The sequence below is a fragment of the Hirundo rustica genome, chromosome 23 (genome assembly GCF_015227805.2).
Source record: "Hirundo rustica isolate bHirRus1 chromosome 23, bHirRus1.pri.v3, whole genome shotgun sequence".
NCBI classification, from domain to species: domain Eukaryota; kingdom Metazoa; phylum Chordata; class Aves; order Passeriformes; family Hirundinidae; genus Hirundo; species Hirundo rustica.
Genome location: NC_053472.1, coordinates 475,604 through 490,832, shown reverse-complemented (window position 1 = coordinate 490,832; position 15,229 = coordinate 475,604). Strand labels below are relative to the sequence as shown.

General features: G+C 46.7%; 1 protein-coding gene across 4 annotated transcripts in view; it reads right to left on the bottom strand.

Moving 5' to 3' along the window:
• Positions 1–15,229, bottom strand: part of ARHGAP32 (Rho GTPase activating protein 32) — a 247,896-nt gene that overhangs the window by 124,059 nt on the left and 108,608 nt on the right. For 2 of the 4 annotated variants that reach the window (XM_040084990.2, XM_040084989.2), the window contains exons 3-5: positions 13,939–14,030; positions 12,876–12,917; positions 11,149–11,233 (exon numbers count right to left, since the gene is read on the bottom strand). In XM_040084990.2, the coding sequence (XP_039940924.1) occupies positions 11,149–11,233; positions 12,876–12,917; positions 13,939–14,030 (219 nt within the window). Of the gene's footprint in view, positions 1–11,148; positions 11,234–12,875; positions 12,918–13,938; positions 14,031–15,229 lie in introns of those variants that run through there. The other 2 variants (XM_058423373.1, XM_058423374.1) reach the window with 2 other exon arrangements.

The following is a 15,229-nucleotide window of genomic DNA, read 5'->3' as shown; positions in this document are numbered from 1 at the left end:
AAAATGCTTTCACAGATAAAAAAATGCAGCTTCTGTATGCTGACTCAGTGAAGGGAAGCAAAAACAGCACAACAAAGTGCCTGAAATTCATGGTATTAAAGAAATCATCTAGGAAACCCTTAATAAATAGGATGAGCTTTAATTTTGTGAAGTCATTCAAAAACAGTGTCTTGGTTTTTTGATCCATGTGTCAAAATCATTAATTGGTTGTGTCCAGGGGATGGACTTGGAAAGTAAAAAAACCTCCAGAAGATGAACCTGAAGAGTTACAAGGTTAACTGCATAAAGGGTCACACACAGATCTGTAACCGTTTTCATTTCTAATTTAGAAAATTTGCCAAAATGCCAAAGGCAGGAGAAAAAATAGTAGAGATATGAAAAGAATATTTTAACCTTTCAATTTCCCAGATGACAGTTCAGGGCAGGTGGATTGTGAACAGCTCGGGTTACACTGGAAACAGGTTCATGTCCTGGGAACTACCCGAAACCTTCTCAATGGAATTGGGCTTCTGGTTTTTAACCATTTAATTCATTCTCCAAAGGTGTTGGTGTAACCCTGCCCCTGTGCAATGCACTCCTTGGAAGCTCCTGTTCTCCAGAGGCATCAGCCTGCAGCGCTGCCCTGGTCCCCATTTCTGGGCATTTCAAGGGAAAAGTGGGGTTCAATTCTTGCCAGTGTTCAAACACACAAGCATGAGGACAAGAGGAATTGCACAATCCAAGCTGGGGCAGCTCTCTGGAGTCACCTGGGCTGGCACTGCTGTCACACACCATCATGAGTGTGACTCATTAACACAATGACGCTCATTAATCCCAGTTAAATGGCCAAGCCCTTAAATCACCAGGCAAGGGAATCAGTGGTCACAATGACAAATCTGGGACAGAGGACAGCTCTGCGTCACACACCAGGACAGTCACAGAATTTGGACCTGACGATCCCTGGGGGTCCCTTTCAACTCAGAATATTCTGTGGTTCTATGGAAAAACAGAACCTTTCCAGAACAAGTTCCAAGCTGCTCCACACTGTACACAAATGAGACATTTAAACCTTCATTTTGCTTTCTAGTATTGGTATTTCAATTCAGCTTTGTGCTAATAGCATGGTAGCTTCCAAGAGAAAATAACGAAATAATGACTTAGCAACAGTTCTGTATAAAATAAACGTTCCTGTTCAGCAAACACTGACACAATGCTTGTGTAAATGGACACACAAAGGATGTAAAATGCTGCAGCCCTTCCCACAGCTCAAACCTCCTTCAGCCATGTGGCCAAGCACATTTAAATGTGAACAAACTGCTGTGGAGCACTGGAGGACACATACAGAGCCTACAAACGCCCCAGCACAGGGCCTGAGCTGAAGGTGCTGTCATCCAGATTCATTATTAATTCTGCAGGCAACTCAATTCAGTTCAGACACAGTTTGGTTTACAAGGAGCTGTTTTATCCTTAAAACTTGCAAGACACAGACACTCCTTACAGAAAACATCATCCATTCTTTAATTGTTTTTATAACAGGGAAAGAAACCGTTCATTCATATGGTGCACCACAAAGAACTGTAAGAGCACGTGGGCATTTTGTTGTTAAAAATCCAAGTCTTTCCTCTCCCCTAGGTTACCTTAAAATCATAAATGGTAAATTTGGAACATTACTTTCCAGACTCTCTGAGTGAATTGATTAATGGCCAGAGTTCTGCATCTTTGTGACACTGGATAGGCCTGAGATGTTCAAGTCAGCTGGGAGAGGAAAGCAGGGCTCCAGGACCAAACCCTCCCCGTGCCCCTGCTCAGCATGGACCCCAGCAGCTCTGCAGAATCCTCTGCTGTCTCTGAACTCCACTTAGTGGAACACAGATGGAAATGGAGGGATACAGAGAAGCTTTAAAGAGCTCAAAGGGAGGAGGGAGCAGGGGAAATACAGCCCAAGAGCCGTCCAGGGTGTATTCAAAGTGCCCATCAGAGTTCAGTGCTCCTGCTAAAACCCATCACTAATTCAAAGTGCACCAGCTTAAGAACTCACTCCTCCACAAAGAGCTTCCAAACCCAACCCAGCTTTTATTTAATCTGAAAGCAAGTGGCAAAGCACAACACGAAATCAAACCTTGGAGCCAGGGGACTCTGAAGCTTCTCATGTCTCACACCTTTTCTCGAGCCTCAGTAACCCTGAGCTCCCCTCACCCCAGCAAGGCTGGGGTCCAGGCCCTGTCCTGAGAGGACATTCCCCTCCTGTCATGCAAATCCCTTCTGCCCCAAGGCTCCAGCTCCCAGCGGGCTCCCTGCCCATTCCAGCGCTGCTACACCTGTAATTATTGCAGGACGCAGCAGATAACGAATTATTAAATAATTTAGCAACATTGCAAAGTGAATTCCTGGGCTCGAGTTGTAGAAATAACAGAAGGTGTTTTGATTTTTGAACTACTTCACGCTGGCAAATAGGAACCTGGTCCAAAATCAGTTCTTTTAAAGGCTGAAAGTTTTGACATGTCCTATTTGCAATAATAAATAAGGTTCACACTTAAACATCACACAGAGGAATTACACAGCTCCATTGCAAGGTAAATCAGAAAAATTTCAATTGGCATCTAAACATAAACTGGTAGGGACTAGGCAATGCCACTTCCCCAAGAAGTGCATTTTTCTACTCAGTTTGGTTTAAGCCATGTTTAAAAGTTTCATCAGTTTTCCAATAGAACAGAATGGATTTTGAGGCCTGTTCAAGGATACTGAACGTATATGGCACTATGCATTTTTATTTCCAACTCCTAAATACCAGATTGTGGGTGTCTATTAAGGAACCATCTTCCCTTTAAATTATTACTTACATAATTCCGAGTGTGATGTTGCAAAAAGCTTCCTCTGCAGTCAGAGCTGTCAATTCTGCCTGCAAATCCCAAACCATGCCCTGAGCCTCTAAAAAACATCTGATGGAGCTTGAAACATCTCTGTGCAGATCTAAATGAGCTTCTCATAAAAGCTCCTTCTGGGAAATGAACCATTTGAAAGGAAGAAGTTCAGGATGGTGGTAGGGAATGCCATGCACCTTAAAAATAGGTCTCAGAGTTTTTATTAATGTTTCTTTTACTCATCTGGTATGGTGGAAACAAGAATTAGTGAGTACAATCAAAGTTTGTTCACTTAGTTTTAAGAGGTAAAAGAAGTTAAACTTTAGGGGAGGGGATCTGGAAGAGGCAGCGAGATCACCTCGTGCTTCTCCACACACGTGTTTGATTTCCAAAGCCCACAGCCACACATCCACGTGTAATGGAAGCATTCCCTTTCCCTCTGATGCCTCTCTGCCAGGAAAACAGCAGCCTGAGTTTGCAGGTTCTGCTGAGAAAACGGCCAGAAATGACAAGCCAGAGGAAATAAGTGATACCTCTGGAATTCTGAGTCAAGATGAAAGAGCTCTCTGCTCTGGATGCTCAGGAGAGCTGAGGGGCAGTGCCTTGCCTGCAGGACAGGGAAGCAGCAGCCTCCACCTTCTGCTCCTACGGCAAGGGATAAAATCACCAACCCATCAAAGCCCACAAACTTCTCCAAACGCCTTCCAGACATCCAACAGTCCTTGTGTGGGGAGTGTGTGCCTGTGTGCCTGCTCCTCCTTTGGAAAAGAGAAATCTGCCTCAGTCCAGCCCCTTGGGAACGTTTGTGTTCACAGGAAATCTTCTGCCCAAATCTCTCTTTTGCAAGTAAAACAAACAGAAGTGTGGTCTCAGCTCAGCAGGATCTAGAAACACCCTCTGTGATCCCTGTGCAGCTGCACACCCAGAGCCCCAGCACGGGACAGCAAACACTTCCACAGAGAGCATCCGAACACCAGGAGGCACAGCTCTTCCCCCTCCCCACAGGAGAGGCCAGGGACAGCCCCCTCCTGAGCACCCAGACAGCTCTGCCCTACTGAAAACAACCTGGAGCTCATCATGTGCAACACTGTAGTCCTGAGGGCAGCATTGAACCAGATCATGGAAGCACCACGAGGATTTGCTCATGGTCACGAGGCTCAGGACACAGAGCACACCTGGAGACAGACAGAGGTGGAGCATGTCTGGTGTGCTCAAACCCTGAGCAGAAAGATGCCAAAGCCAAGACAGTCACCAAATGTTGCAGGATCAGGTTGTATTCTAAACACAGAATTACAGAATCACAGAACTTGGTTTGAAAGGGACATCCAGCCCAAAAGCTCATCCAGTCCCTCCCCTGCCAAGGACAGGGACACTTTCCAGTGTGCTAAGCTGCTCCAAGCCCCAGTGCCCAACCTGGCTTTCAACACTTGCAGGGATCCAGGGGCAGCCACAGCTTCTCTGCCCACCCTCCCAGGGAGGAATTTCTCCCCACATCCCATCCGTCCCTCGCTGTGCCAGCTATGCCAGGCGTGCTCCTTCAGCAGGGCATGAATGAATGAATGAATAAATGAATGAATGAATGAATGAACACATTCCGAGGGCAGGGCAGGGCAGGACAGGGCAGGACACACACTCAAGGGAAGGCTGAGCTCATGAATGAACATTTAACACCCCCAGCCTGCCTTGCTGCCCTAGAGCTGCCGATTCTGTCATCAACCCTTCAAAGTCTGGCACCTGGAGAGGGTCTGAACAAACTGCCCTTTCTGGAGGCAGGTACAGTTTAAACACAGCACGGGGATGTTCCCACACCAGTTCAGTTTCACAGCTCATCCATCCTCTGGCCTCACAAAGCTCCATGAGAGCGGATACACAGAGCCCAGCTCCTGTAAATCTCAGGGATCCTAGCTCCAAGGCAGTTATTAAATCACTCCAGCCTGGCATGCTGGCAGATCCAGGAGGCCAGTATCACGCTGCATTTCAACACCATTCCTGGTAAGAGGATGGCTGGCTACAGAGAGAAACAGGCAGGGTTTCATCTCCCCTCCAGCACTACCGTAACAGGCATCCTTTTTCTGGAGCCCACAGAATGTTTTCAAGTTTATAACATATTTTAATTATATGCACAACACAGCCTTCTGTATTTTTGCAGGTCGTTAAACTGCAGGAAAGACAAATTTTCCAACACAGCTCTGTTCCAGTTACTAATTAAATCCATTTTAACACTTTTCTGCAACATGTTGGTAAAGATGATTTATGCGGCTGGCAAACAGCAGGAGGTCAATGTCAAAATAACATCTGGGCTTATTACAGGCACTTGTAGATTTACTCATGCCATCAAATAGCCACAATGAACAAAAACCCCTCAATTCCACAGACAAGTTTGCTGTATTTCCAGTGGTAAATGCTGGAGGAGGGAGAATAAGCTGGATTCCTGCAGGAGGTCTCTGTTTTCTGTCCCACTGTTCTCCTGTGAAGATATGGCCTATTCCCTATAAATTAATAAAAACATTTTAAAAAAATAGAAAAGGTAAAAAAAGCCCCAAAAATACCTGTTGTATTGAACCAACAGGTAAAAATCTCATTTGCTTGTAGTACTTCTTCTAGCTCACCCTTCCATGGGTACAGCTTCATGAGCATCTTTTTAAAATAAAGAACAGAGATGGAATCAGACAGAGCTGATCTTGATAAATAAACCCAGGGAAATACAGAGTCCCTGTGAGAGGCATTCCAGGAGCTGAGCAATGCTGGCCAAACTGCATTTTCCTTTATAAAAAAAAGATGAAGCATTGATTTCAGAACAGCCAGTCAAAGGGAGCAAAAGGTGTAAAACACATTCAGAAGGATTCAGCAGTAAATCCACATGGGAACACCAGCCTCGATCTCCTTCCTGCTCTGTGGATGGGAGTCACAGCTCCACGCTTGAAGTTATCCTTCCATGATAAAACCCACACTGGATTTCTTCCCACTTCACCAGGGAAAAAAAAAACAAAACAGGGAACCTGGAATTTCACAGGTGTGATCTTGTTCCAGGGAAGAATTTTTCTGAGGAGCCTGTGGCATGCTGGAAGCAAGATCAGGAAACAGCACAGTCCAAAAACTGAGGTGAACTTACTCAAATATTCTCCTAACTCCTTTGGCAGCAAAAACCTTGGCCCAGAGACACCAAACTTAAAATCTGTTGACCTTGGCAGGAGGCTGTGCCAATTTTTATGGACTTGTGGCTGGAATTATTAAATTAGTAGAGGCAGTTTCCACCTACACTGAACAGTTGTTTTTCTATGCCCACGTCCTTAAAACAGCCCTTGCAACCTCTCCACCTCCACGTTGGAAGGCAATAGGAGAGAAATCACATGGAGAAGACATGGAATGGGAGGGGAAGTCCTCAGTTTAAAGAAGGGGAACATACCAGAATCCAGCCAGGTAGTTCTGGGAGGAGATTAACAGCAGCCAAAGATGAAGGACTGAAAAGGGGCCCCTCTTCATACATAATCTGTTATCTCAGATATTCGTAAAGACAAAGCAGAACACAGCAAAATTGTCCATCAAAACCCCAACGCACACCAAAATTCCGGCCAATTTTTAAGCCTCTTACTGAGAACTTGCATCTTTTAAAGAGACTGGGACAGGCAATTGCTGGTTTATGTCTCAGCTTTAAAAATCAATACTTCTTCCCTCTTAAACAGTTCACAAAAGAAGTGGGATAAATGATATTGCAGCCTGGAGCTACCCATGCTGCTCCTGAGTGCCAAGCACCCACCGAAGAGCCGGGGACTAACAAACCCTCACGCACTGCAGGCACTGAGCAGGCTTGGGATCAAATCCCTGATGGAGAGATCCAAGCTAGGCTGTCCCACCTCAGGCAGACACAGAGCAGGGAGCGTCCCCATCCCTGTTGCTCCCAGCTCATCCACAGGATCCCTTTCAGCTGTGGCACCTGAAACTATCCCAGCTGACCCCAGCCAAGGGCATCTGGCCAGGCTCTACTAGTTCTTTTCTTTTCCTTTGCAGTCCATCTTAGGAAAAAAATTAGACAGACCCCTTCACAAGCACATTCTCCCCATGATCCCCCTTCCCCGAAATATCGTTAAATACAAGAAAAAAAGGCAAACCAAAAGAAGATGACCCCCGAAAGGATCTTCTCAGCAGGCTCTGCTGACAACAGGCACAGAAGGACTGAGCTGCTCTTTGCAACGTTCCCAACTCCTGAAGCACGTCAGGAACATCCAATTCCAGGGGCAAAGCCCAGCTGCTGCTGGGGGCAGCCCATCAGCTTGGCTGGAGCGCTGCAGAGGCATTCCCACAGCACAGGATTCCTGACAGGAATTCCTGGCAGCTGATGTCTGCGCAGGCGGAAGCGATTCTGCCTCAAATACTTCCTTTACCGCTGATAACACAATTCCTGCCGCGGCCCTGCCAAGGCTGTGCTGATAAGGAGAGGATCTGTAACCCAGCGCTGCTCCCACAGGGATTTATTTTTAGATGTCAGATACAGCACGGCGAACACAGAGACCGTGCTATTTGAAGGGATAATTCTGTGTCAAAGGCAAGATGCTGAAGTGATATGAATGTGCATTACAGCACCTGCCTTGAGCAAATGGCTTTTGAGGGAGCAAAGAATATTATCTGGAAAGCGTGGAGCTGATCAGCTCTCCGTATTCTATTACCAAAACCTACTCAGCTGAAGATAATGCCTTAATTCTTTCAAGTGAAGAACAGAGTATTTGTTTCTGGCAGGAAGTAGATATTTAAGGAATTCCTAATCACTGTTTCTCCTGTTTATATTAATGGCATTTAGCACTCAGTAAAGTAAAACCATGTTTCATGAAATCATAGAATATGCTGGGCTGTGGGAGAGACCACAGGGTCCAGTCCAAGCCCTGGCCCTGCACAGACACCCCAACAATCCCACCCTGTGCATCCCTGGCACCTGTGTCCAAATGCTCCTAGAGACCTGGCAGACCTTTATTATAGTTATTGAATTACATTAATATCTTCTTAAATTATAAAAGAAATTTAACCCTGTTTCAGCCTAGAGTCAGTTCTTAATGCATGCAGAAGGATATGGGACTCCATATCCACTTTTCTATCTCACATTTTTAAACTTGGTGAATTTGAAATTGCATCAATAGGTCCCACAGAGTTTTGATGAGTTCTTTTCAGTTATTTATTCACAAATCTGACAGAAAATCAACGGATATAAAACAAAGCTTGCACTTGCTGGCGGCAAAGTGCTGATGTTGAACAGTGGGCATTTTTATCATTTGATAGGCGCAATTACAGACTTTTGCACAAATGCAATTTAACCCCTTGGAGATGATCTTCTGTTTGTACAGAGATTTTTATGAAGACTTACTACCAGTGCGCTCAATGAGCGAGAACCAGGTCAAAAAAGTTAAAGGGGAGATACCTTGTATGTTATGTAAACTGAGAAGAAGCTAAATTAGGAAAAAGGTAAATTGAGAACACACGTTGCATCTGCTTGGGAGAAGCTGAACCACAGTCCTGAACATTTATCCCACGTCAGCCTAAAACACATCTACCTAAATCACACTTTCATTAGAAATTAAAAATGAACGCTGCAGCCCCTTCAAATAAACACAGTAATGAGCATAAGGTATTGGAGCAAAATGCCAGTGAATTTTAAGCACTGATGCAATCTGTGAGGCTTAACCTGTTGGTACAGCTTTGACATCAGTGCCTTTGCCTGGCAAGCAGCAATTTCCTGGGATGCCACACGTGCCTGGCTGGCCAGCCACAGGTATGGGTAAGATACTGCTGGAGGAAGCAGCGTGGAAGGATATTTCTGAGGAGAAAAAGCCCCCCAAAATGCACCCAGCCTCACTAGCACAGCGCAAGGATGAGAAGAGAACGAATCCTTTTTCATACCTCTCAGCAATTTAATTTAAAACGCTCTCATGAGGTGAAATGCCAGGCTATTAATACCTCCTGCACCATGAGACCATATTATAAGTGACATAAATGTTACAAAACAACCTGAAATTTGGCCAGGCTGTTAATAGACAGCATTACACAATTCCTGACATGGACAGATAATACTGTGTTTCTACTATGCAAATTTCTAACAGTGAATAGATTTTGAAAGCAGTTTACACCCACCACCCCTCAGATGCAACTCAGTAATTCTCTATTAGGTGCCAAGCTGTCACTTCCCATCACTCCAGCCCACTGCTATTCTCTGCTCTACCTTGGGAGCACAAAGGAGCTTCCAACTTGATTAAAATGCATGAGTCCTGTGTGAACCTATTTTTAAATCTCCCAACTAATACTGCTGTTGTATTAACAGCTTTCATTTCTTTTACCATTAATACCGGTATTCTAAGGAAGTGCTGCAATACTTCATCTTTCTGCATTTCAGCAGCAAAGCTCTCGTTCTCAAAGAGATTTTTCACCATATGAAACAGTCCTGACACTGTGAGGATTTACCAGAAACCTGCTAAGGAAAAGGAAATTAGAGGCACAGAGGGTCGAGGTCACCTTACTTAGGCACAAATTTTGCTTTAGGTACACAAATGGCTAAACATGCAGGGTTTTTCAGATGTGGTGGAACCAGAGAACTGACGCCTCAACACACAGAGTCTCAGGTTTATGACAGCTCTCATGCTGCCACCAGACCCTGTTGTCTTCCTGGTTTCACAGCACAGACACGGCTCAGGGCTGAGATAACCACTAACAGCTCAATAACCGACACCATTTTTATCTCCTGTGCTACATCCTCCTACAATTTTTGTTTTTCAGACAGACTTCCTCTGGTTACAGCCTCTGGTCTGGTTGTGCCAGGGGACCATGGAGCAAGAGCAGGGGAAGCTGCAGGAGCAGCAGTGACATCACAAAAAGCAGTGCCACATCGGTCTGGCTTGTGGAAACTTCCCGGCAGAACATGCTTCAGGAAAACCTGGAGAGGATGTATGACCTGATTTTACTTCTGCCTCTCACAGTCATAAAGATGAACCCTGCAGGTCTGCCCTGCCATTCTGAAAACATCCCAGGAAATGCTTAAACCCACAAAAGAATTAATTACTGGTCATGCAAACAACGTGCCACACACAGCTCGTGCTCCCTCTCCAGCTGACTGTGCTGAACATCCCTGGGTGATGAGAGGGAGAACTCAGACGACCACAGGAAGTAAAAACCACACCTGTGTGGACACAGAGCTGCTCCAGCATAAAACTTCTCTCCAGAATGAGTGAAAAATTACTTGTGTCACATCAGCAAATTACCAGGAGACAGAAAGCAGGGACATGGATCAGCCATGCTGTTCCTACACACAGAAAATGAAAATAAACAGTTTCCAGCAGAGTGAGGACTGCTCCTGCTTGCCCATTTCCTGGGGACCTCCATGGGAACTGAGCTCTCTGCACTCTGTTTGTGCCCAGTACTTGGTGTCTCCAGCTCTGTCAGTGTGTGCCTGTGTCTGCAGAGCCCACACAGCAGAACCAACCCTCCCAGAGCAACCAAGTGTGGGCAACAGCAGATCCCAGCCCTGAACAGCACCCAAGCTCCTTCCCAGCTGCAATTTCACAGAGACAGAGAAAAAAACCCCAGCTGCATAATTCTGCTCGCAAAAGCGTCAAGTAGGCAGCATGAAAGGCTGTAAATAATTCACTCGGTATTACAGGAAACGTTTTACAAATGAAAACGTTGTAACCTCCTTCTGGCTACAAGGCTGGCAGATGCTGGAGGCATTCCTGCTCCTCTAAGTGCAGAACAAAATGTGTCCTGCTTGTGAGAAACTCCTGGGTCTGAGCCCTCCCTGGAAAATGCTTCTGCCTGTATTCCTGAGGGAGGGATCACAGAGGAGCAAAGCCTGCACGCTTCCAGAAACGCAGCTCGGGCTGACGAGCAGTTTCTGGTATTTTGATGACACAGCTGCTGCAATGCACAATGCAGAGCTAAGGGAAGGGGTAAATTGGATTTATTTATATTTACATAAATACATTCACACAATTGTTTAATCACACACACGCACAAACCAAAAATACACACGCGGTGATTACAGATGACTCAAGACTGAATGTCTGATACAGTCTTAAAACAGTGACATCAGCCAAATCCAGTCGAAATAAAACCATCTCTAAGCTCAAAGGAGAGCTCCACATGACTGAGTGCAGATTCTGTCCCAGTACATAGAAGCAATTCCAAATAAAGTCTCTACAGCTTTAACTTCTTATCACTAAGCATTTAGCAACAAACTAAATAAGCCTCAGTGGAGGTCCCTCTACACCTCCCCATCAGGTCAACTAGCAGGAAGCACAAGGGATTTTGTGTACAAAAGAAATCCAAGACTCACCTGTATGTTGCCAAAGTCCACGTTTTCATAGTGGAAATGTGCACACTCAGCCATCTTCGGGAAGTGCCCCTTTGTAAAGGATAACCTGGAGCACAACAAAAGCACACCATGAGATGGATGCAGACCACTCAGCAGAGATAAACAACAGCTAGTGATACAAAGCAACAACAACTTGTGCATCCTAAAGCCAAGGGAACACAGGGATTTGTTGATGTGATGCACCAGAACAGTGGGGAAGGGAACCGAGTGAGAAAGGAAAGCTGAAATACCAAGTGGCTGTTCCACAGCATCCCTGCAGAACTGTGTGACATTCCAGCAGCACCACATCCCAGTGCATCCCTACACTCCAGCAGCCACATCCCAGTGCATCCCTACAGAGCCCTGTGACATTCCAGCAGCCACATCCCAGTGCATCCCTACAGAGCCCTGTGACATTCCAGCAGCCACATCCCAGTGCATCCCTGCAGAGCCCTGTGACATTCCAGCACCATCACATCCCAGTGCATCCCTACAGAGCCCTGTGACATTCCAGCAGCACCACATCCCACTGCATCTCTACACTCCAGCAGCCACATCCCAGTGCATCCCTGCAGAGCCCTGTGACATTCCAGCAGCCACATCCCAGTGCATCCCTACAGAGCCCTGTGACACCACTCCAGCAGCACCACATCCCAGTGCATCCCTATATTCCAGCAGCACCACATCCCAGTGCATCCCTGCAGAACTGTGTGACATTCCAGCAGCCACATCCCAGTGCATCCCTGCAGAGCCCTGTGACATTCCAGCACCATCACATCCCAGTGCATCCCTACAGAGCCCTGTGACATTCCAGCAGCCACATCCCAGTGCATCCCTACAGAGCCCTGTGACATTCCAGCACCATCACATCCCAGTGCATCCCTGCAGAGCCCTGTGACATTCCAGCACCATCACATCCCAGTGCATCCCTGCAGAGCCCTGTGACATTCCAGCACCATCACATCCCAGTGCATCCCTACAGAGCCCTGTGACATTCCAGCAGCCACATCCCAGTGCATCCCTACAGAGCCCTGTGACATTCCAGCAGCAGCCACATCCCAGTGCATCCCTGCAGAGCCCTGTGACATTCCAGCACCATCACATCCCAGTGCATCCCTACAGAGCCCTGTGACATTCCAGCAGCAGCCACATCCCAGTGCATCCCTACAGAGCCCTGTGACATTCCAGCAGCCACATCCCAGTGCATCCCTACAGAGCCCTGAGACATTCCAGCACCATCACATCCCAGTGCATCCCTACAGAGCCCTGTGACATTCCAGCACCATCACATCCCAGTGCATCCCTGCAGAGCCCTGTGACATTCCAGCAGCCACATCCCAGTGCATCCCTACAGAGCCCTGTGACATTCCAGCAGCACCACATCCCAGTGCATCCCTGCAGAGCCCTGTGACATTCCAGCACCATCACATCCCAGTGCATCCCTGCAGAACTGTGTGACATTCCAGCAGCACCACATCCCAGTGCATCCCTACAGAGCCCTGTGACATTCCAGAAGCACCACATCCCAGTGCATCCCTGCAGAGCCCTGTGACATTCCAGCAGCAGCCACATCCCAGTGCATCCCTACAGAGCCCTGTGACATTCCAGCAGCACCACATCCCACTGGACACGGAGCAGGGACAAGCAGCTGCACCTCACAAATGCACACCCACAGCCTTAGACGAGACACGAGGAGAGCAGAACTTTACCTGTGAAAGGCATCACAGCCCATCAGTCCCGGGGGGATGTATCTGAGGGTGCAGAACAAACTCTATTTATCCTTTGCCTTTTGCAAATTCAAAAGTCAGGCATAATTATTCCCAAGTGTCTGCAGGCACACTAGTGGCTGCCGGGGAGCTCCCGTGGCTCTGCGACATGCTCCTGCTTCTGCCGAAGCTATTATGGACTCCTATAGATATTCCTGGTGGTGAGCCAATGAGATTGTCATTATCTAGCTCCCTCTTCCCACGGGAATACAAGTGGGAAGTGAGATGCAGCATCTGGCTGCTCAGCACTGGAACAAAGGGCCATTTCCCTCTCAGCAGGGGACTAGAGGGGTGAGCTGAAGGCTCAGATCCATCAATCTCGGGGAGATCTGCTCCTCAAGTCAGCATTTTTAGCAAAGTAATATTGATTATTTCTGACCCCCGTTGCTGCAAGCATAATGACTTGGTTTACAGGTTCTGGGATACAGAGCGGAGACAGAAATACAGCATGAGCCCACAGGGAAAGAAAAAAATCAAACTGGGACATCGGGGAAGAAAAAATATCCCTTAGAAAGGAAAACGGTGTAAAATCCATTTCCATGAACTTACAGAGAGCAGAATGCAAAAAGAAAAAAATGCCAGATAAAAAATACATACAGGCCACCCACTTGTCCTGGTTTAGCTTTCCAGAGCATAAGGAGACAGGGAAAATTATGTCATTTACACATTGCCCGGGCTTCTTCTGAGATTTTTCTATTATGTTGGGTTTTTTTTTTTATTAATCACTTTCAGGAAGAATCGCTAAAGAAAACTAAAAACACTGCAACAGCGAGGTTCAAAACTCTACCTAGCTTTGTTTCTACTGCCAGAAAGAGGAGAGCGAGCCAGCAAAACCTCTCATGCCCAGTTTCAAGTTCCATTAGCTCAAACCGCTTTAGTTCCACACGGATTTTGGGTAAGATACACCATCACAAAATGTTGCTGAATGCAGCACAACAGCCAAAACTCAGCACGGCAAAACTGGAAGCCCAGGAAAGATGGGAAAATCACAGAACTCTGCTCTTACTTTTTCACATTCTTCACTTTCATGCTGGCTGTGCTGCCGCAGGACCGGAGCGGCAGCTCCCCGGGGATGTCTGGAATGTCAGCACCTCTGGCCTGCAGGGAAGGAGACAGGAAAAGCAAGTTAAAACATGGCTGCAAGTTCTGGGCTCTGCTCTGCCTGGGGGTACAAACCTCAGATGTGCTTAGGGTGAATTCTGCCTTTTAACCAGGAAAAAATGACCCTTGGGACAGGGATCAGGGAGGTGACTATCTCCTCCTGCCCCAAGCCATGCTAACCCTTGGCATAACTGTGAAATCCACTGTTAAATTCATTGCTACTTCTGGTTTCCAAAACAGAGATTTTTCAGAGGTGGGAGTGAAATATATATTCCCAAACTCCATACTTGGACTCGTCATTAAGTACCTGATTTTCCAGACATCTGTGCACTGAGATTCAGGGAGAGGCACTGCAAAAAGCTGGATTACTCACACAGTGGAAAACAAGTTAATGACAGAGCTGCTTAAATATGGGCGATGAACTTCTAAAATAGATGTCGGAAGCTACTGGTTTAAGTGCTTGAGGATATTAAAATTCCTTAATTACTAGAATTCATTTATTTCAGTGAGGCCAGAACTCCAAACTCCCTCCTTTCTATTCTGTCATACTTCTCCATCCCCTCCTTCCTCCAGCTGCCTCTGCCCAAGCCACAAGCTCTGGCTCTCCATCACAAGGGATGCAAACACTTGGCTCCGTGGGTTTCTCCCACTGTGATCCAGTGGAATGAGGGGGTTCAGTGAGGCTTTTATGGAGTGATCAAACAGCAAGACCAGCACAAACTTCACAGAAAAGGAGGAGAAAAACAATTGATGCTGGCGAGAGATTACCCATCAGTGATGTGGGTGACATCAACGGAATGAGCTTTTTCTGCTTTATACAATGCACTAGAAACATGAAAAATGTCCCAAAGAGGGAATGCTGAACCACGAGGAAGAAAGGCACTTCAGTGTTACTTCTCTTGCAGGCCTGGAACCAAAAAGTACTCCATCAAATCCCTTTTCTAATGACAGAAGCAAACTGATGTTGCCCTGATGGCTCTAAGCTGGTCCAGCAGATCTGCGAACAGGGCTGGATCTGTCCCAAAGCTGTGACTGATAACAGAACACAGCTGCATTCTGCAGTGTGAAATATGGAGAAATTGGTCTCCACCCCCAGAACTCTGCAGTTGGACCACCACAACCCAAGCCAGCAGCCCACGTGTGAGATGAACACCACGACAACCTTTGTCACCCCTCCCTGAAGCTCCCACCTCACC